General features: G+C 39.5%; 1 protein-coding gene across 4 annotated transcripts in view; it reads left to right on the plus strand.

Moving 5' to 3' along the window:
- LLGL2 (LLGL scribble cell polarity complex component 2) overlaps nucleotides 1-21,876 on the plus strand; it is a 78,199-nt gene that overhangs the window by 16,347 nt on the left and 39,976 nt on the right. For 3 of the 4 annotated variants that reach the window (XM_060764683.2, XM_067463788.1, XM_067463785.1), the window contains exons 2-4: nucleotides 4,350-4,452; nucleotides 17,150-17,247; nucleotides 20,343-20,424. In XM_060764683.2, the coding sequence (XP_060620666.2) occupies nucleotides 4,378-4,452; nucleotides 17,150-17,247; nucleotides 20,343-20,424 (255 nt within the window). In that variant the 5' untranslated portion in view covers nucleotides 4,350-4,377. Of the gene's footprint in view, nucleotides 1-1,311; nucleotides 1,470-4,349; nucleotides 4,453-17,149; nucleotides 17,248-20,342; nucleotides 20,425-21,876 lie in introns of those variants that run through there. The other variant, XM_067463786.1, reaches the window with a different exon arrangement.

A 21,876-nucleotide genomic window follows, 5' to 3' on the forward strand; every position in this document is an offset into this window, starting at 1 on the left:
GCACAGACAGAAAAACAAACACCACAGGAGTCTTAACCCTTTCCTATGCTATATACATATGTACATACGTATGTATGTATGTATGTATGTATGTATGTATGTATGTATATGGCAGGAGTGACACTTAAAAAATATAGCTGTCCCGACTTGTAAACCAATTCAGCTTAACAAATCTACAGAATCCATCATGTTCGTAACTTGGTGACTGCCTGTATTTTTAAAAACATGACCTCTTTTTCAAAAAATAATTACATAGAACATCCTTTGGATCACTGGGAGTGAAAATGTGCTGACCTACCAGTTCTGTGCCTTTAGTTTGACTCTCCCTTCACTTTCTTGTGTGGTAGTAACTCTTCTGGAAGATCTAATGAAATTTCTGCAGGAATTGACTGATTTATGACTTGACATGAGGGTGATGACCTCATTACTGATTGGAATGCAAAAAGAATGAGACTGTGTGTTTATATAAGCCAAAAGAAATAGAAATAGCCCCTATTGCTAAGAATTACCATCTAAGTATTTTACGTTAGGTTGTGTGTGGTGGCAGAAACAGCAACAATTTGTTTCCTTCTTTGAAACAGGCTGCAAGCACCAATAATGCCATATTGTCAGTAACTATGTGGGATAGATTCTGATCATGTTGGGAATAATGGAAATTGAGGAATGTTCGTTGCTGCTGCTTAAAGAAAGGCATGAGACATTGCTAAAAAAACCCCAAACTCCTTTGTGATTGTAACCCTCCTTTTTTTCCAAAGGAAGCTTTTACAGACTAAAATAAAATGATGTTCTAAACCAATTGATCTGTTGAAGTGCTGAGCTTTGTTCAAAAGAAGGGGCAACCTAGACTTTTTTATTTTGGACTGTAGTTATTTTTTAAATGATAGCACCTACTTCTGACCTTGCTCATCTTTCTCACCCCAATTTGATTTCTTTTGTGTTATTGCTCTGAATCAGAGGTTTTGTCTTGGAAGTTTCAGTGTGGAAAGGCCATAACAGTACTTGAACACATGCTTTGTAGGCAGAGGGTCGTAGGTTCAATCCCTGGCATCTTGTTAATAGCTTTCCAAAGTCTTGAGATCCTCTATGAATCAGGGTGGACAAAGACTGGGTTGGAGGAAGTGATAAGGGAGATTCATAGCTCCAGCATTTGAAATCTAATTCCTTCTGTGTCCAGACACGGCTGCACTGTGTACTCCAGCTCAAAGAACAAACAGAAGACTTGAAAGAGGCAGGAAGAGCTGCTGGGTTTAAATTACACACAATCTGCAGTCCTTAAGCATTCCTTTAGACTAAAAAAAAACCCCTCTAATTCCTGCTGCCTCACAATACTGAGGCTGCCTCTTCTAGACTTTGGAAGAGGAATCAATCCCCTGTAAACATGACCGATCAATATATTAGGGGAGGAATGATGGAGGTTAATTGTCTAACTTAACTGGAAGGTCTTGCCTCTGGGAGAGATTGCTGTTTGGGTAGGTAATGTTCCTAAGCTCTGTTGTCTTTTCCCTGTGAACTGGGTGCCCTGAATGCAGACTAACTGGTGGCTATTTTGTTGCTACTGCTTGCTGCAAACAGGACTTTCAGTTTTGTTGCTTTTGCCTTTATTGTGGTGTAAACAACATGTTCACAAATAGTTATACAGTTACTGCCAGATATATGAGTGTCTAACTAGGTAGTATCATCTTTTATCTGATGCAACAATTTGTTAGTTGAGAGTGCAAAAGCAATTTAGAGAGGTGTGAATAGAAGATGTTCTTGTCTTCTACTAGATCTCCAAGAACTGTTGCTTTCTCCTATGAGTATCTGTCCCTTCCAAAAAGAGTAGTAACAGCAACAACCGTAATTACCACCACCACTGTCATCATCCATCTGAGATTTGCACCTAGAGGTTCCACACTTGTTATAGGTCATAAAACTTCTGCCAGAAATCCTATAACTGGAGCTAATTAACAATTAGGATCTGTAGCCTGTTGCCTCAAATGCCATTGTACTCCAATGGTTCAAGGTTTATTTATTCCTCTGTTTAGATACTTCTGTTAATGTTTATAGATTTATTGAGCAGCTAGGTGTGTTTGAAGGCTGTTAGGTCTGGATGTTATATTCTCTTCTTTGTTGGGAGAAGAACTTGCATTTTGTTGTTGTTGTGTACCTTCAAACTCACAGGTTTTCTGGGGTTCGGAGTGTGACACTCATCCAAGGTTACCTAGTGGGTTTCCATAGCAAAGCATGGAATTGGACCCTGGTCTCCAGAGTTTTCTGAGATCCTTGAAGGATTTCCTCCCCTTTTGGCTTTACCAATGGATCTGTTGAAGTCCTGAGCTCTTCTCAAAAGAAGGGGTGACCTAGGCTTTCAGTGCAGTTTCTCCCAAACATCGTTGATCCACTCATAGAGCTGTATCTATTACTGTGAAGCTATGAGGGCAGCATTATGTTGGACTGATTATTAGAGTGCAGATGGCAAAGTCTTGCTGGGAATGTTGACTAAAAAGTGAGAATTCAAGTCTGGACCTGCATGGAAGGAACCTTATCTTGCAGGGTAGTTTTCAAAGAAGAAATTGTTTTAGTCTTTTGCAGCATAAAAAGGAGGAAGGAGGGGGGATGAAAAGGAAACTTGACATCACTTTTAAGACCAACTATTTTTTTTTTGCCTGAGCTTTTGTGGGACAAAATGTGATAGGATAAGGATGCTAATCATGACCCTTGGATAGGAGGAGAGTTTTGGGGTTCATGTGCTGAGGCTGTGCTGTTCCAGGTCAGTCATGAAGTTGTTTTCATACTGTGGTGCATTCAGGTGCCATTGACTTGAAGACAGATAATATTCCCAAAAGCAACGTACTTATAAGTAAATATAAAAGGAAGTGTCGTGGCTAGGTCCATTGTAGCCTCCTTTAGGCTGGTGTTCTTGATGGCTTGTAGTCCTTCCTTGTGTGTGATGTTGGATTATAGGGTTCACATCCATAGTGGCTGGGAGGATGGTCTCTAGGAAGCTGGTTTTTGGAAAGCAGATTTATTGCTTTCACACATCAACACTAATGACCATTGTAAAAAGTTGAAAGACCTGTATCACCTTATGTAGCCCTTTGAACTTTTAAGGCAAGGTTCATGATTTCTGTCTTTCTGGACCCGGTTACATTCTATCTCACTTCCACAACTGTATAAATATGCAGTATAGCTTAGGTCTTAATGCCACTTAATGTACTGCATCCAAAGAAGTGAGGCCATGTCAACAAAAGTTCATGCAAAAATAAAAACTCAAGTAGAATTTAAAGCTCCTGATGCATTTCTTTTTTTCTCCCCTCTACTCACATCTTTTTACTTGAAAAATCTCAAGACAAGATTGAGATTCTTTTGGCATGCATAAAGTTTCTAAACCGCTGAGCTGCTGAATCTGCTGACCTAAAGGCTCTTTGACTTAGAAATGAAGATAAGCCCCCCCCCCCCCATGGGGTGTTGTCATGACAGAAATATATCAATTCAGGCCCTCAAACATGCTCTAGAAATCTATTTGTTTATTTTTATTTAACCTGGATGGGTGTTGAGTGCTGCTATTCTCGAGCAGTTTTAAGATAGCTGAAAGTACTGTATGGTTTCACAACCCCTTTTCATAGGCTGCTTAACAGTAGAAGCTAGGTTTTAATCCAGAGCTTGACATTACTACAAACTAGGATAGAGTAGCTTTAGAATAATTAATACCGAGTGTAAGTGTATGCATTATTGTGTAGTATCTTTTTCTCTTGATGCAAGATAAACTTCACTTTGTTCATAAGTTGTTAGAATAACTTGATAGACTGGCCATTCTTCCAGAGCTCCCTGGCCATTCCCTCCTGGATGGAGGCAGAATTGCTTATCCCACAGACCTTCCTGCATGTCCTCAAGTAGTCACCTGAGGCAGCAGACTACTTTAGGACATGATCTCATCATCATTGCTTAAGTAAAATCCAGCTCCCACTTCTGTATGACGAATGAGTGGCATCAACTTGCTTGTTGCCTTAGTTCCCATCCCAGAAGAAAGACAGGGTATAGATTGAATAAAATAAATACATTTGCAAGACTATTTGAGGGATAGTTTTATATTTTCTCCTTTTCCCTTTTTTATTAAATATGAGGGTGGTACAGTAGCATTTCCAAGTTAGTGTTGCTAAAACCTCTGGAAGTTGGAGAATCTCCAGAACAGCTTTATTTTTTAAGTCTGTTTCTTGTGCTTTTCTTGATTATTGATAATTTTCTTCTCTTCTTTTGCTGGTCAGAAAGGTCAAAACATTACCTATTTCTGTGAGATGTTCTAGGTATGTTGAATACTCAACATATGTGATACTCAAAGACTTATGAATGTTTTTGCTCTTCCTCCCCAGGTTTTGGTGCCAAGCATTTAAAGAGAAAATGAGAAGGTTTTTGAGGTCTGGGCATGATCCCATAAGAGAGAGGCTCAAGCGTGACCTTTTCCAGTTTAACAAGGTATGTAGTGGGTCTCCAATGTGCATAAGATGAAATGAGCACAAAACTCTGAAAGAGTTTCAAGCATGTTGAAGAGGTGGAATATCTTCAGCCACAGGGTAAGAGGAAATTATATTTAACAAGGACAGTCTTATTCTGTTGTTGGATTAGCAAAGAGTATGGAACCAAACAAATATGTGTAAAGTGAATATATTGGGTTTTCTCAGTCCCTGATACAACGTGCCTTTTATGTATGCACGTCTCTTAAGCCAGCACACTATTTCCTGACTTCAGATAGGCATTCAGATCCCATTACTTTTGTTTATTTTGTTTTTATGTCAGGGAGACCTTTATCTCTTATTTAGCTTTTGCTTTGAGGAGGCCCTGTGGAGCAGTGTGTTCTTGTTCAATTGCAGTGCGGCCTATAAACAAACCTGTAAGGGCTAATGTGTATCTCTCAAGCTTAACACACATTTTCCTATGCTCTAATGTGAGTAGTGAAAGTGTTTGAAATACGTTTCCAGCAGTGTAAATAGCACCTGAGTGCTGCTCATTATCGCAGCAAAAGCTGACAAGGTGTCATGTTGTGTTTTTTCTTTTGCAATAGTATACTGTAAACTGATGAGAAATTGCTAAACCAGAGTGACTGCAAGTGGACCTCTGTTCACTGAAGATCTGTTTTTGTGTATCTGAAGAACGTCTGCTTTTAAACCCACATGACAGATGGTAGTATTGAGTGTTTGGAAGCAATGAAACATAGGCTACTCGTATGGTGCACAACATGACTTGTAAACAGTTAACTGTTTTGGCAGAGATTACACTTGCTGAGTGTTGGCAATACATGAATGGGAATAAATATTCTATGAGATAATAGGCAATGGTGATTAGAACAGGGCAAGAAAGGTTTTAATTGCCATATTCAGTAGCAGCCAGTCCTGCTTTGAATATTAAGGATACTTTTAAGCTATTTTTAAATAAAAGAACAATATATGAGTGCATTTGTGTCTAAGATCACATTGATAGTTAGACATTCAGGTTGTTATTTTTCTCCCACAGATTTTGCATTGCCATTGATGGCTATTGTGAACACCCAGTCTCTTCTGGAGAAAGACAAAACATCTTTGGCCCCATCTACACTGCCATTATAATGCAGATTGAACTGCATTATAGGATGTGTACACACATATAATGCAGTTTAACTGTATTGAACTGAATTATATGACCACTATAGATGGGACTTTTAACAGTTCCAGAGTTGCAGCATTCTTGTTTGATCTCAGTTTTCTTTCCTAGGAGACAAATAGCTTTAGGCAATTCTGCAGTTTAGCCCTCCTTAATATGGGTTGTTTGTTCTCATTCTCAAAGAACCGCTATAGAATCCCTGATGAGCCCACTTAGGTTGCTCACCAACGAAGTCTAGGCTTTGCATGAATGCTGGAATCTCAAAATCAGACAAGACAAGGCAGTGTTGACATCTTAATCTCATGTCATACCACCTGTCTGCTTTTCACACTTCAGTTTCGTTGATTCTGGCATGAAACATGAGTGTAGAAAAAACTCTTCAGGTTGGGACTCACACAACTTTCCAGATGGAGTTTGACTGTACACTCCATCAGCCACAGTCAAAATAGTCGATATTAATGAATACTGGGAGTTGCAACCCAGCAAAATCTGGAGACATACTTCAAATGAAAACTTGTTAATTTAGAGCATTTTCCCATGTTCTGTTTGTGCCCCTGTTCTCAGTTTATCTGGAATTCTTGTTGTTGCATGCACTCAAGTCGACTTATGGTATCCCCCTTTTTTATTGGCAAGATTCATTCAGATGAGGTTTTTCTTTACTTATCTCTGAGGCTGAAAGAGTATGACTTGCCTAAAGCCACCCAGTGGTGAAGCAAGGATAATAATAATAATAATAATATCAATAATAATTCTTTATTTATATTCCGCTTTTCTCCCAAATGAGACTCAAAGTGACTCACAGCATAATGCAATACAAATCAAAGCACATTTAACATAAAATACAAGATAAATTGTATTTGGCCCCCCTGGTGGTGCAGTGGGTTAAACCGCTGAGGTGCTGAACTTGCTGATGAAAGATTAGTGGTTTGGACCCGGGAAGCGGTGTGAGCTCCTGCTGTTAGCCCCAGCTTCTGCCAACCTAGCAGTTTAAAAACATGCAAATGTGAGTAGATTAATAGGTACCATCTTGGCGGGAAGGTAATGGCGCTCCATGCAGTCATGCTGGCCACATGACCTTGGAGGCATCTACAAACAAGGCCAGCTCGTTGGATCAGAATTGGAGATGAGCACCACCCCGCAGTTCGACACGACTAGACTTAATGTCAAGGGGAAACCTTTACCTATAAGTAAAAAATCACAAAAGCATAATAACATTCAAAAATAAGATATAAATAAATACTAAGCATTGAAAATATTGAAAACCAATTACAATTCTTGAACCCTAATTTCCATAGTTGTAGTCCAGCACTTTGATGACCACACCATACTGGCTCATTTGTCCAATATAGAATCAACTTAAGGATATTTTACATATTATTCCATTTAAAAAGTTATTTGGGTGTAGGATTTGCCTTTTTTCTTAAAAGTGGCTAGTCAGGATTCTTGCTGCATGTGCACAACAGAAAATCTCCTACTTCTGCAAGGTAGTCCTACTTTAATGCACATATTTTTAAAATGAGAGGGATCTATTTGTAAGGCCGGGGTCATTAACTTTAAATAGACATTCTGCAAGGTGTTTTCCAAGGTAAGGTTGCATGCTTTGTAGTGCTAGAATGTCTTACGTAGTTAACCATTTACTCAGCTTGATATCTCTTCAGAATAGGTATTAGCTCACCTGTTCTGAATTAACTGTGTTCCTTATGGCTAGGCACTCTTCTTAGATAAGTGGAATGTTTGCTTTTCCATGATGAAGGATCCTTTTATGAGGAATAAAACACAGTCATATTAATTGACAATTCCTGTGGAAAATTCCCAAACCTGATATTTAAGGCCTATGCCATTTTGTGTTCAGACGTCCAATGCCCGTCATTCAATATGATAGAAAATCCCAGTGATGACAAAGTAGACGGAAGATGAGCAACCCTACTGTTTGGATGTAGACACATATACTGTTTTCTCAAGAAATGTAATTAAACTTTTTGAATGATAAGGAATTGTTCCTCAATGTGAATGTGAGTGCCTGTGCCTTGGAAACACTGGTTTCTATGTCCTCCCCATCTGTATCATGATAGGGCAAAACTGGTCCATGTATGTTGCTAAAATGTTTCTTCTGCCAAGTAGGATTAGCTAACTTACCCAATGGTGTATGTGATTCTAAGAGTTGAAGTCCAAGAACACCTGAAGACCTAAAAAATTATGTTTCTGTTGTAAAGACAGGACTGCAAATCCTTGTTTTAATAGCTTGCTAACAAGGGATTCTGAAAAACCAAAACGTAATCAACATCAGCAGATATTGTATCAAAAGAAGCCAAGAACAAATATCTTTTATTGTTGATAAGCTGTGCCCCTTTTGCTCATAGGACAAAACTGAGTTGGGGAGGTCTAAGCAATTTGTCCTTCTCTACAGCTGTGATATCTATGATGATACTGTGATTCAGCAAGAATATGTGTCAGTACAATTACCTGTTCTTTGATGAAAATTAATGCAGTTGGAGTCATTTTAGGTCCAAGTGCCACCTCTGAGGCAAATAAGGCAAGTTTTTGTGGACCATAGCAGTCTTTGTCTCTGATGAAGGCTGGCCGTAAAATGATGCTCTGGAGTTAGCGGAAAGTCCCCTTCATATCATCCAAAGAAAGCCTCATCAGTTAGAATTTCATTGGCCCGATCATCCTAGCCAATGATCAGGGATTCTGGGATCTGAAACCCAAAATACCTGGAAGACCAGAATTTGGGAAACACCGAGTTACATCATCAGAATAGTAAATAACACAGTGTGAAGTCCCTGGAGTGACGGAGGATTTGTATGAAGCAAAACTGTCTGAATTCCCCAAACAACAATTCAAACCTGAGTGCTCTGCCCAGTATACAGGTATGAAGGAAAAAAACACATTAATAACCAGAAGGAGCATCTCCACCTTCTTTTCCTTGCTTTTCTAATCATGGATATTTTGTGGCACTTTTCTTACACCTGGTTTACGTAGGTAGCAGTAAATCTTAATTCACTTTAGAAAATACCAAACAGAATACACACATGTATGCACCTATGATTCTAAGATACACCTATGATTCTAAGATTCTAAGATATTTTATATGGGGGTGGGATGGGGAAGTATGTCTTAGAATTGAAGAAATACAGTATATTCCTTACTAATACAAATATGATGAGGTTGGCCATTTGCTTTTTTTTTTTTTTTTGAGAAGCCTTTGTATAGATTGTTCTGCCTTTTAAAAAATTCGTATTTTCCTCCAAAGCTTGTTTAGTGTAATTCTCATATTTCCCAGTGATAGAAACCTGCTGCCTAAAACTGTCAGAATGGTCTACCCACACCTTCTTTAGACTTAAGAGACACTGTGTGCCATCTAATCCAATCCACCCACTTAGCTTATAGACAGTTTATGGCATCCCTGAGTCAGCTCATGAGCTTAATGACTCACTATGTTGATAGTAATGTTGACAACACAACATCTGCTTGACAGCACAAGTCAGTGCCCTATAGTTGCTTTGGACTTTAACTCTGCTCTGGTCTGGTTGTTTCCTGTGTTGATCAGAACAATTCGTAGTTACAGCCCAAAACATCTGGAAGGTATTGGATTGGGAAAGGCTAACACAATTCATGAGACCGCAGTGTTCTTGTTCATTTCTGTAATTAATTTGGAGGATTGCTTCAAAACCTATGTAAAGTTTCAACTGGGAAGGAAGCTAGGAATTCCCCATCGTGGTACACTTGAAAGGTATCTTTTCAACTGAGCAGGCAATGAAGCATGTTAATATTCTTAATTTTGGTTGGGGGCTCTCCCCTCCCCTGTGGGCTACTTGTACACACAGTGGAGAAAAAGCTGTTGGAGACTTGTTGAAAGGCATTGTGGAAGAGTTAAGAAACTACTGAGGAAACATGAGGCTTCCAATTGTTGGTATAGTGTTCTTCTGCACTCTGTTGAACAGAGCTTCCTGATGGTGATAGAACTTGATGTCCTGTTTTATTTTTAGCTTGTTTGTTTAGAAGATTTATATCCTGCCTTTCAACTACAGTCCTCAGAACAGCTCACAACACCTGTAACACATACAACAGACATGCCATGAACCATGCATAAAAAGCAAAAATGGGTTCTAAGAGTCTATGTCTGGTTCCCACTCCTACCAGCTCTTCAGACATGCACTTGGTCTCAGTGGCTCTGTGTCAGGGAAGGAGGATGTCCAGTTGGAATCAAAGCAGGTTGCTGGTGGTAGTATCATTTCCTCCTCAAGTTTCCCTGACACAGGGCATTCAGTGGGTATTAGATGACCCTGATGTGGTGGAAATGGAGAGAACACACGCCAGTAATTCTAATATTCAAATAGGAAACACTTTTGTAAATAAACAAATTGGCTACCAGAAAAGCCATATTAAAGGATCATCACATACAAAATGAAGCTGTATGTGTAATTTAAGGATATAAATTCCATCATTTTGTGGTCTTTTTGCCAGCCCTGGGACTCAAGGTGGATTACAATAAAAATTGATATGGGCAAATGAAGGTTCATAACATTACCAAATATGACAGTAAAATATAATTAAAACAAATTTATAAGCCCATCCATTAAATAGCAAGAAGTACAGAGAATGCAGAACGCTCTTAAAGACTTTCCCCCTGTAAACAGCTTCCAAACACTTCACTTGCCACCAGAAGGACACCATGAAGCTATCCAGGCTAGTCTTCTTCTATTGGAGCAGAGTACATTGTCCTCCTGGCTAGTAACCACTGAGCCCTTTATAGTCCATGAATTCCTGGAGAATGCTGTGATGGGTCTGGCAAGGGAAACTGCAGGTGTGCTCCAAGAAATTAAACCCAGCACACTGCATTATCTGTTCCCTGGTTTGAATCTTACCATTGCTGTGAACTCAGTGAGCTGTTTTAGTCAAGCATCCTGGTTATTGTCTTACTGCCTCTAAATGCAACAGGAAGGGTAATAATGGTTTCATTTTCAAGGTGACTGTTCTCACAATTTGTGTATGAGAAGGTACCGTGAAAATTCCAGTGGCCTTGGAACAATGTTGATTTGTTGTGGCATGAGCCTGCATGGCTTTAAGTACACATTTTCAAATTTATTGCTGGAACAATTATTTAATTCATGCAACAAATATTACCTCCCTCCTTCCTTCAAAGAACTGAATTAAAAACTTGCTGAATTTCAGGTCTTCTTAAGTGGTGCATATACTAAATATTAATGTGCAAATGCAACTCCTACGAATCAGTGTTGTATTTCATATTCTTATAATGTTGAGTATTCAAAGTGATGTGCATAAACATTTCCTCTATTAATGTATTGTCGAAGGCTTTCATGGCCGGAATCACTGGGTTGTTGTAGGCTTTTTCGGGCTGTATGGCCATGGTCTAGAGGCATTCTCTCCTGACGTTTCGCCTGCATTTATGGCAAGCATCCTCAGAGGATGAGGAACATTTCCTCTATTACTTTGTTATTGTTGTGTGCCTTCAAGTCGTTTTGTACTTCAAGCATCCCTAAGGAAAACCTATAATGGGGGTTTCTTTCCAAGATTTACTCAGTAGGCATTTGAAATTGAGAAAGGGGCCCAAATTCAGTGGGTTTTCATGGCTGAGTGAGAATTTGAACTCCTGAGGAATACGAGCATGGCTGAATGAGAATTTGAACCCCGCTCTCCTGGTTGTCATACTCCAACACTCCAACAACTATACTGGGTTGCCTTAATTACTTAATTGTGTTTTAATCATAGTTTTAGAGATTGCCTTCAGCCCAGATTTTGTTTTAAAAGTTGACCAGAGCAAACCAGTTTTTCCGGTTTCTGTTCTTGATGTTAAAACATGCATTCTACCAAAACAAAAGAATTTTCCCAAATGCCACAGGGCATGTTCGTCTTACATTCCTTTTTGTCTTGAAGTCTGTGTCCACATCATAGTTTTGTCTTGCATGATTTCAATAGGCTGCTGTGTTCCTAGCTTTGTATCCTTGCAGTCAACCCCCCAGCAGCTCCCAGAATTGATTTACTGGCATGTGCCTTTTCTTAGCATCACCCCAGAATGCAGCATCATAAGCAGGCTGAGATGCTTAGTCACAGTTCTGCTGGCAGCGAGGGCCACTGTCTGCTCTTTGGCTGCCTTAGGCTCTTCCTTGCCCGTGTCTTTATTAAAGCTCTTGTGAAAGCTTTCTCCCATCTTGAGATAATTAACATTGATCCAAATAAAAATTAAGACAGGTAAGAACATTTTAAATTGAAATAACTCACAATGGAAGTAGCCTTTTGCATTGTGGATCAATGTTACTTTTACACTACATATTTGTGTGCCATATTGGTTAGACTAAGGCTTGAACTGGATTTTAGAAGGTTTCGGGTTCAAATCCCCATTCAGCACCAAATCTAAATTACATAATTATTGTGAATTTAAAGTGAGGGAGCCATGCAAATAACCTTGATAAATGGAAGAAGAAGCAGAGTATTGTAATTAACTGCAAAATGACAAAATGTATTGACAAAATGTATTGAAAAGATGACAAAATGTATTGAACTGAATGGTAATTATGTGGAAAAAATAATGTAATATCTATGCTACAATCCATGTAAGTTTTATTAAAATATATTCATTCTTTGTATTTAAATAAAATCTTGTAACCTTACTTTCTGTCATACAACAGTCTTGGTTTAAGTCATCCTCGCTTCTGGGGAGAGTTGAGACTTGATTTGCTCTCGGACCCATTTATTTGGGGTTTTTTGCAGTCCATGGTATCTCTTCTCAAGCTTCTCAAGATGAGTTGCTTTTCTGCCTATCTAGTTTCTTCATTGTCCAGAAATGGGAAATACAATGGCACGGACAATTCTAACTTTAGAATATATCTTTACATTTCAGGATCTTGTCTGGTTTCCTTGTAGCTGTGCTTCCAAGCTCTAGCCTTCATCTGATTACAAAGTCACAAATAAATGGCCAGAATACATTTGTCTTAAACCCAAAGGGAAGATTTTTTTTCAATTTATTTTCATGAACTTTCTGAACATACTGTGGGCTTGGGCCTATTCTTGTGCTCTTTCAGATGGCAAGCTATTAGGTACAGAGGACAAATATCTCTCTGCTCTCCAGGCATTATGATGAGTGGATACCTTCAACAAATGAAGGATGTAGACACTTAACTCAAGAATCTGTCTAGGGATTTTTAATAAATCCTGTGGCAGAAATCCTCTCTGGAGACCAGCAAACAACATAGAGTGAAACTTCTTGTTGAACGAAAAGAAACCGTTCCTCCCTCTTCTTTCTCTGGCTCCCAGAGTGCTCCCTTTAAGGCAGGCATGTTTCAACTGGCAGAGCTAAGTTAGCTAACTGGCAAAGTTCAGCTCCCAGACAGGCTGGTTTCACCTGGGTTTTACCTACCTGGAAGCATTCCATTTAATTCATACCTTAGAGGTGACTCCTTGCTTTTTAATGTGCATTCAACCTTCCCTGTTAATTGGCGTAAACACTGTGTCATTGACTAAGCAGTCCTGCAAATGTGACTGACGGTTGCCTGGGCTCCTCTTCCCTTTTTCTTGATGGAGGATTTGAGGGAGCAGCTGTTCCTTCACAGTTGTAAAAGGAAATTAATGCCAGTGTTGGGTGAGAAGTGGAAGAAACAGCTGCTAATCCATTCTCTCCAATGTTATGCCGAGGTTGACTCAGCTCAGCTGTTGAAAGTGCTGGTCCTTGAAGCCCACAAACTAAAACGAACATTGTGTTCCAAGGATAACTTATAGTTTCTGCATTCCCCAGACAGAAAACAAAAGAGCTCTTAAAAGAGTCCAGGTTGCTCTTGCTTGCCTCCTGAGGTTTTCTGTTCAAAGCACTGTTACAAGACTTCACTGTTCTCGCTTCTTCCCATCCTCATTCCAGATGCACCTGTTTAGCCTCGTGATAAGTATAAGATGGAGACATTCACTTGGCTTTTTGTTTTTAAATCAAAATCATGTCTTATTTACAATCTGCAAATACTAGGAACTCAGGTGGATTGTTACATTGGAAATTCTGGAAACATGCCTTAGGGCCCTTCCACACAACTATATAACCCAGAATATCAAGGCAGGAAGTCCCACAATATCTGCTTTGACCTGGAATATATGGCAGTGTGACTCAGATAATCCAGTTCAAGCAGATATTGTGAGATATCCTGCCTTGATATTCTGGGTTATATAGTTGTGTGGAAGGGCCCTGGGTCTGTGTGAAGAAAATTGCATTCAACCGATAATTCAACAAAGTTCAATTTCCTTTTATACTGCTCAAATGTCAAACAACACAGGTTTGTCACAGGCAGGTATGTGGAATAAATAAGTGGCAGTGGAAACTTCATTTTCTCAAGCAAAGAATCTGCCCATTTATTTAAGGGCAAGTTGGAGTTGCTTTATTTTTCTCCTCAAATCTGAAAGTTTGGGATTTTTCAATGTACTTAAGAATTCTGCTGGCTGACATGATGGGGAGGGCACCACATTGTGGTTGTGTTGTTCTATGGCACATCTGGAATGGGCAAAACTAAGTGGAATTCGACTGCAAATAGCATTTCATAGAATCATTGAGTTGGAAGAGACTTCAAGCCCCATCCAATCCAACCCCCCTGCCAAGAAGCAGGAAAATCACATTCAAAGCACCTCCAACAGATGGCACACTCCCAGGGCAGAGAGTTCCACTGCTGAACTGCTCTCACAGTTAGGAAGTTCTTCCTAATGTTCAGGTGGAGTCTCCTTTCCTGTAGTTTGAAGCCATTGTTCTGCGTCCTACTCTCCAGGGCAGCAGAAAGCAAGCTTGCTCCCTCCTCCCTGAGACTTCCCTCACATATTTATATGTGGCTATCATATCTCCTCTCAGTCTTCTCTTCTGCAGGCTAATTATGCCCAGCTCTTGGTAAACTAAAACAAACCCAATTAAAGAATTTTTTCTCTCTGTGTATGATCTGTTGAAACCCTGTCCAATATAGATTTTTAAATAATTCTCCAGATGGAAATTTGTAGACCTTGCTTTTTCTGATAAAGTTGACTGCACTCTATAAAACCATATATCAGTTAAAACATATGTATCGTTAAATTGCCAGAAGACTCTCCTTTGTATCTGCTTGGTTTAGTTTGTCTTCAGTGCTGTGCTGTTTCCTGTACTAGATGTGTGCTTTTTCTGAGAATATGCTAGCTTTGTTGGGAGTGTCAATTTAGCATAGCCCCATTGACTCACATACAGGTCAAGCATCCAGATTGGCTAAAACAGCAACACCTACACTTTCTGATACTTCAGTGTGACTAACATATGATTAATGCACAAAGTGCTTTAAAATATTTTATAAACTTACCTTCTGGTGATGTATATAAGGTACATCTGTAACATAAATGAATTTCTTGTTTAGACTTGGAGACGGAACCCAAGATATCTCATTATTTATGTATATACAAATACAAGTACAGTTTTACAATTTTTTTAAAAAAAATTCTTTGAAATCCAAAATCTTTCTGGTCCCAAGCATTTCAAATAAGGGATACTCAACCTGTAATGGTTGACTGACCACATTTTCCATTGATTCAGAAGTGTGCTTCATTAGGGACCAATTGATTTTAGCATTCTAGGTGGGACTAACAGTTCAGTGTATCCTGCCATTCAAATACATGCCATTCTTCAGGAGTAATTTGACTTATTGACAGTCCTATACTTGAGCTGAGAAAGGGGGGATTTTTTGGGTGGGTGGGTGTGGGGGGGAGGGGCACTTTCTTGGATCCATTAGACAGTGTGGCCATTGCATTCAGGGTATCTTAGACTATAAAGCTGAGCTTTCTAAACATTTCATGTTGGTGACACACATTTTTGACATGAATCATTTTGCAATGCTGTAATTGAGCTTTCCTAGCAAACTGGAGGTTAAACCAACCCCTTAGAATATATACAAGCACATATAAGAGATTAAAGTACATATATACATTATACTAACGAAATGTATAGAGACACAACAGATCTCATGAAAAGCTTTCATTTGTATTTTTCAAAAGTACGGTATATGACTTATTCCTTGTTTCTTCATGTGAACTCAGAGATGACACAGAGTTTGGAAAGCTCCTCTATAAAGTAATGTTTTCCCAGCTCTGTTGTACTCTTCAGAACTTATTTCAAAATGACACTCAATACAGAAAAACCTCTCTGATTTTTATTTGAGGTTTCTCAAGTGCTGTGGAAGAAGAATAGCAGAATGTATGTTTTTCAAAAATTGAGACACTGACATTTCTTGTTAAAGAGTTTTTGGCAGCTGGACTGATAGTACTTTAGACCAGTGGTGTCCAACCTTTGGTCCCCCAGTTGTTTTGGACTTCAACTCCCAGAAATCCCAGCGAGCTTACCAGCTGTTAGAAATTGTGGGAGCTGAAGTCCAAAACACCTGGAGAACCAAGGGTTGGAAATCACTGCTTTGGACCATAGAGGGTACAAGTAGATGCAAAGGTTGTTCAGCACTATTCAGAGAGCCAGCAGCTTCTGTTTATTTGTAAGTCTGGTTCCTGAGAGAAAGACTCCCAAAAAGCTTCTGATCAAGATAGAACATACTATCTTTCCTCCTAAAGCGATGTGTTCATGTGTTGGTCCTGAGAACATATTTGCTTGCATTTCTGAAATGATGCAGTCCAGATAACAGAATGGAAATGGTCTGGGGAATTCTGGGAGCTTGGAGCAAAACCTTCAATGTTTCTAAGCCCTGGTGAGACTATAGGCTCTTCCAGACAGGCCCTATATCCCAAGATCTGACCCCAGGTTTTCTGTTTATCCCAGATTATCTGGCAGTGCAGACTCATATACTCCGGTTTCAAGCAGAAAACCAGGGATTAGATCCTGGGATATAGGGCCTATCTGGAAAGCCCTAGGTGTAACTGGCTATGTAGATTGTGTTCAAGGCATCTATAGGTTATGCCTCCACAGCAGTAACTTCTTACATCTGTCTGTGTTCACAGAGATGCAAGATACTGTGACTTTCTTGGCAGTGTGTGATTTATTGCTTGCTGCAAGGCACAAAGTGAAAAGGAGAGATCAGGGAGTATTGTCAAGCATTTGAAGACTGATCTACTCAGGCCCAAGCTGTAGCGGCTGTCTGGGGGAAAGATTGTATTAAATTTCACATTTTCCAAAGGGGTTTAAACATTTGTTTGCAAAATACTTTTCAAAGTAGCAGTATTCAGCTGTGGAGTAAAAATTACTGAAAACTCCTCTAGTTCTATCAGACTTCATCAAAGGGTCCTTCCAGGCAGGCCTTATATCCCAGGATATGATCTCAGGTTTATATGAGTCTGCATTGCCAGATAATCTGGAATAAACAGAAAATCTGGGATCAAATCCTGGGATATAGGGCCTGTTAGGAAGGGCCCAGAGAGAGTAGTTTATCTTGATTTACTTAATCCTGACACGACAAAAAAAAAAAAAAAATCCCAACCAAGGATATGTGCATATTATGAGAAATACATTACTTTTGTTTGCTTTGCTCTACACCATAGTGCTTGCTTTATCTCGCGTAGCCAATGCTTTGTTTCTTTGTGTTTCCCCCAGACGGTTGAACATGGCTTTCCACATCAGCCTAGCGCCCTGGGCTACAGCTCTTTCCTTCATCTTATGGCTATTGGAACTCGGTCGGGAGCCATCAAACTGTATCCTTTTATTTGGTTCGGGAACTGCGTAATGCCTTTCAGCAATGACAGGTAGGTCAAATCGGTAGTGATGTGCATAGCATCTATGGAGCAGAGGGCTAGGCAACTGTGATAATGCATTCATGCAATAAAATGCACTCATACATTATCTAGTGGCTGTAAACATCCAGCTAGTAATGGGCTAATTTTTCACATAAGGTGGCAGAGAGCTATGTAAGATCAGGCCCCTGCCGATCAGGATTCATATGGATTTAAGGATGCGAAAATATTTTGAGCCTTTGGAAATCAGGGGTAGAAGAGTTTTACTACATTTGTTCTTGGTATGTGTGTCTTTGGGATGCTGACCATCAGTATGAGAAGACTGTCAGAGGCTGATCTCCAAAGGGGTAGACACCTCTCTCTCTTAGCCATGGGAAAATCAGAAAACAGAAGGTCTAATTCCCTGTAAGTTGCAAGAAACAATTTTTAGTTAGTGAGTATCTAGATTTTTTGTTGTGTTTCCCTAGTGAGTTGTTGGTTTCAAAGCATCTTTGGAATGTAATCTGTTTCTTCCAACTATCTAAACTATGCCTTAAGAAAGCTGATCAAAGATACGATACCCAGAAATGTAATGCAACTCTTCTTGCATAGCATAAAACTTGCTTAAACTCTGTTAAATCTTGGATTGATTTTGGCTACTTTGCACACCCAGGTTCCTTCCTTTTCCGGGGGTAGGGAAGGGGAAAGTTGAAAAGAAGGCACTAGGGAGTACATAGGTAAGAGCAGGGGTCACCTGTTGGCTAGTCCTTTCTTCTTTCCCCAAGGGCATAGGGCAGGAAAAACTGTGACACTGATATTATTATTATTATTATTATTATTACTACTACTACTACTACTACTATTACTATGTTTATTATGTTTCTTTCTCTACAAAAGAGACTTAAAGTGGCTCACCGTAAAAACCAATGCAATACATTTTAAAACCTAAAAATATTCAAACATTTAAAATAGAATGAAATTTAATGGTATTAAAAATAAACCATATAAAATCTTAAAATCCTTAATGTGCCCATGGCAAAAAGTTATGGGACTCCTGTTGTCTTTCACCTTTGGCACATGAGAGTTACATCTGGGTAGGGATACAAGTTGCTCACCCTGGTAAAGTTACATCAGTAATGCGAACAATAATAAAAGTCCCATCCGGGCATTCTGGCCTCACTTGATCACACAAGCTTCTAAATTACCTGAGAAGTTTACCTAACTGAGGAGCATGATTCGAATCTTCTGAGGACAAATGCCCAAAACAGGGTTAATTAGACTCAATATTGAAGATTGAGGTATTAGGGAGGAGAGATAGAAAGCTTTCAGATGGCAGGGAGACAAGAGTAGAACAGATAAACATTGGCCGGCTGCTTGCTATCTGTTAAGCAGCCTAGTTGATGTGTTGTGGAGCCAAAATTTGAACATGAGGAAATCTGATCAGTTGACATTATGTTAACGCTCTATTGTATCATGTGAAGAGAAATGTACTGAAACTGTTATAGAAGTGACTCAAGCTAATCTAGTCTAGTAGAAAGAGGTACTTGCAGATAAAAGGCTTTATCTTCTGCATGCCAAGTCTGGTTTAAATATCCTGGCACAGAGGAAAGATTCCTTTTTAGCACAACCCACTGTATGTCATCTGAAATTTGAGTCTTAAATAAATATTTGGCTATTCTTTGTTGATAACCCTAAAATACTGGACACACACACACACACTGAGTACTTTGAAGGCTCCTCTCTTCAATCTAGTCTCCAAAGTAGCCTTCTCCCTTTCATCTAGACCCCAAAATAGCATGCAGCTCAGACCCGTAAAGAGCCCAAAGCAGCCACAGCTCCATCATGTCTATACCTGGAAGTAGCTGAAAGGGCCACCATTGCCATTCCAAGTGCCCTGGTCTCAGAGGGAGAGGATGAGACTTCATCTGCTGGACTGCCGTTCCCTTTTCTTTTTGTGTCATACCTTAATTAGTTTGTAAACCTGAGGGTGAGTAACTATTGAATTAAAAATTCTGAGTGCTTTCATGGCTGAAGAATGGGATATAAATAACACTGGTTAACACACATTTTGATGCCTTAAATGTTAGACCAGTGTCTATGTGACCTGCTGATTCCAAAAATGGCAGCAGTTTCCCATATCAGCTTTAGTTTTTGAGATACAGAACATATGTCATATACCGGGTTGCTGTGAGTATTCTGGGCTCTATGGCCCTAATGCAGAAACAGTCTCTCCCGATGTTTTGCCCACATCTATAGCAGACATCTGCCATAGATGTGGGCAAAATGGTCAAGAGAAAGTGCTTCTGGAACATGGCCATAAAGCCCAGAAAACTCACAGAAAACCCAGTGATTCTGGCCATGAAAGCCTTCGACAACACATATGTCATATACCAGTTGCCATCTGTTCACCCATTGAAAATGATGATAACTGTATCTAAAAAAAACTACAGCTAATGGGGTGTGTCCAATGCAATTTTTTGAGTCAGCATCTCAAATAGGTATAAAAATCAAGACACCGAGAATTGTTGTTGGGCTGTGTAATCACTGTTAAATCTTACAGAATACAGCTCATATTCCCTGGTAGTAAGCCAAAAAAGTATAGACGTAGTGCCCAGGTTGGATGAACAGGGACTCTTATTCCATCTCTGGAAAATAGACCCTGAGTCCATTGCATGGCAGCCTCCAGCAAAGTTTTCCTTCAAGAAGGCTCTTGCAGACGAAGCGTGAGGCATCTATTCCCTGCGTTGTGGATCAAACGGGAATTACTGCTTTGAGAAGTCACTCTGAGGATGCACAGCCTTCCACCATCTCATCTTGCTCTACTTTGAAAGTGCTGCACAAGCACATGGAAGTGGGGAAAACATGCTCTCCAAGTATTTAAATGAAGAGCAGGTAGATGTGTGGGTAGTAAAACCGTCTGCTGCCCCATTTCACAAAAGGTTTTCAGACAACCTGCTCATCTCAATTTTCTGTAGTGACATCAGCCTAATTCTAGGGCAATTTGCTATTAGCATACCCCCCTCCCCCAAATCTCCCAGTGTTCTCTTAAATACTATTGACCTCAACTAGTCATTCAGCTATGGTGCTCCAGGGGTGGAGTTCATGGGCTTACATGAAGAAACCAACACTGTTATGCAAATACATTTCATTCCTGGCCAGGTGAGTCGAATTTGTGTAATTCATTCTATATTTTACATACAGATAGCTAAGATTTTATTGGCTGATGACATGGACTTTGTCACTAGTCTAAATGTAAAACACAATAAATATACTGATGTCGGGGAATAGGTAAGAACATCTGTTTTATGTCTTGCTTTTAACCTTGATCTGATTTGTATCTCTGAGTACCCATCTGTGTTCTTTATCTAGGAGAGCCCCTGTTAATTCTACCCAAAACCTTTGTCTCAGGTATATTCAATATTTGTCTCAGGTATATTCAATATTGGTTTGGGCCCAGCTCCACTGTTGCCTCTTGCTCTTTTAGATAGGGAGATGTGTCCAGTTTCATGAGCTTCCTCAGATCCTTTGGTAGCCAGATTGATGCAGATCCTGCATTCTAGAGCCCTTTTACTGTTCCCTCTTAGTACTATTTCTACTAGAGCTAACAACGTAAGTATAAATCTAGATGGCTGTCTTGTCCTTCCAACTTGAGAAAAAAAGGTGAAGTGATGGAATATCATAGCTGTAACCTGAAAACAGCCATTCATGAAAGGGTGCTTTCAAGGCTAATGGATCATATAGTTTTGAAGGGTGGAGTCTGAATTTATGCAGCAATTGATATGCTCTTCTGAAAGCTCTTTTGCAGCCTTCCAGATCTGTAATCTGCATATCTTTCAGGAATGCTGCTCTGTCACCATTTGCTTATTTTCTTGCTCCTTTTTCATATAGCTGGTGGCCACACAACTTCTTACTATTCTAAAGGAAACTTTATCCCATATGAGTAGTATCTATCCTGTGTGGATAATCTCAGTGACAAGTGAAAACCTATATAAGTAGTTGAATGGTAAATGCAGTGTCAAGTCCTCAGATCTGGCATATACAGTATACAGCAGTAGCTGCTCAGTGTCTTCCTCTGTATATTTATCTTCAAGTTGCCTGTTGATTTATGGCAAATTAATAAATTTTAGAAGGTTTTCTTATAGAAGAAGTCCTCAGGGGTGATCTTCCTTGGTTCTTCCTCTGAAATATAGCTGTCATCATTGAGTATTCATGGATGGACTTCTATTGAAGCACTAACCAAGATTCACTTTACTTAGGCCTCACCTACAGTGCAATATAAAATCTAGATTACCTGCTTTGAAATGGATTATAGGGCAGTGTAGACTAATATAACCGAGTTCAAAGCAGATAATCTGAATTGTCTATTGCATTGTAGATGGGGCTTTAGTCTGCATATTTGCTGCTCAACAAACATACATATTATTTTCTCTGTACAAGCGACTCTCTGTTTACAAAAAGAGACCTTCTGTAGTTTGACATAAAACGTGAGTTGAAGTTGCCCTTTGCCTAGAGCTGAGCATGTTGTCTCTTCCAGAAATTGATTCCACACATCGTTGAATATCAAATCCCAGTATAATTATCCAATGGACCTACATGAAAGGGTTTGCCAGT

The sequence above is a fragment of the Anolis sagrei genome, chromosome 2 (genome assembly GCF_037176765.1).
Source record: "Anolis sagrei isolate rAnoSag1 chromosome 2, rAnoSag1.mat, whole genome shotgun sequence".
Taxonomy (NCBI): Eukaryota; Metazoa; Chordata; class Lepidosauria; order Squamata; family Dactyloidae; genus Anolis; species Anolis sagrei.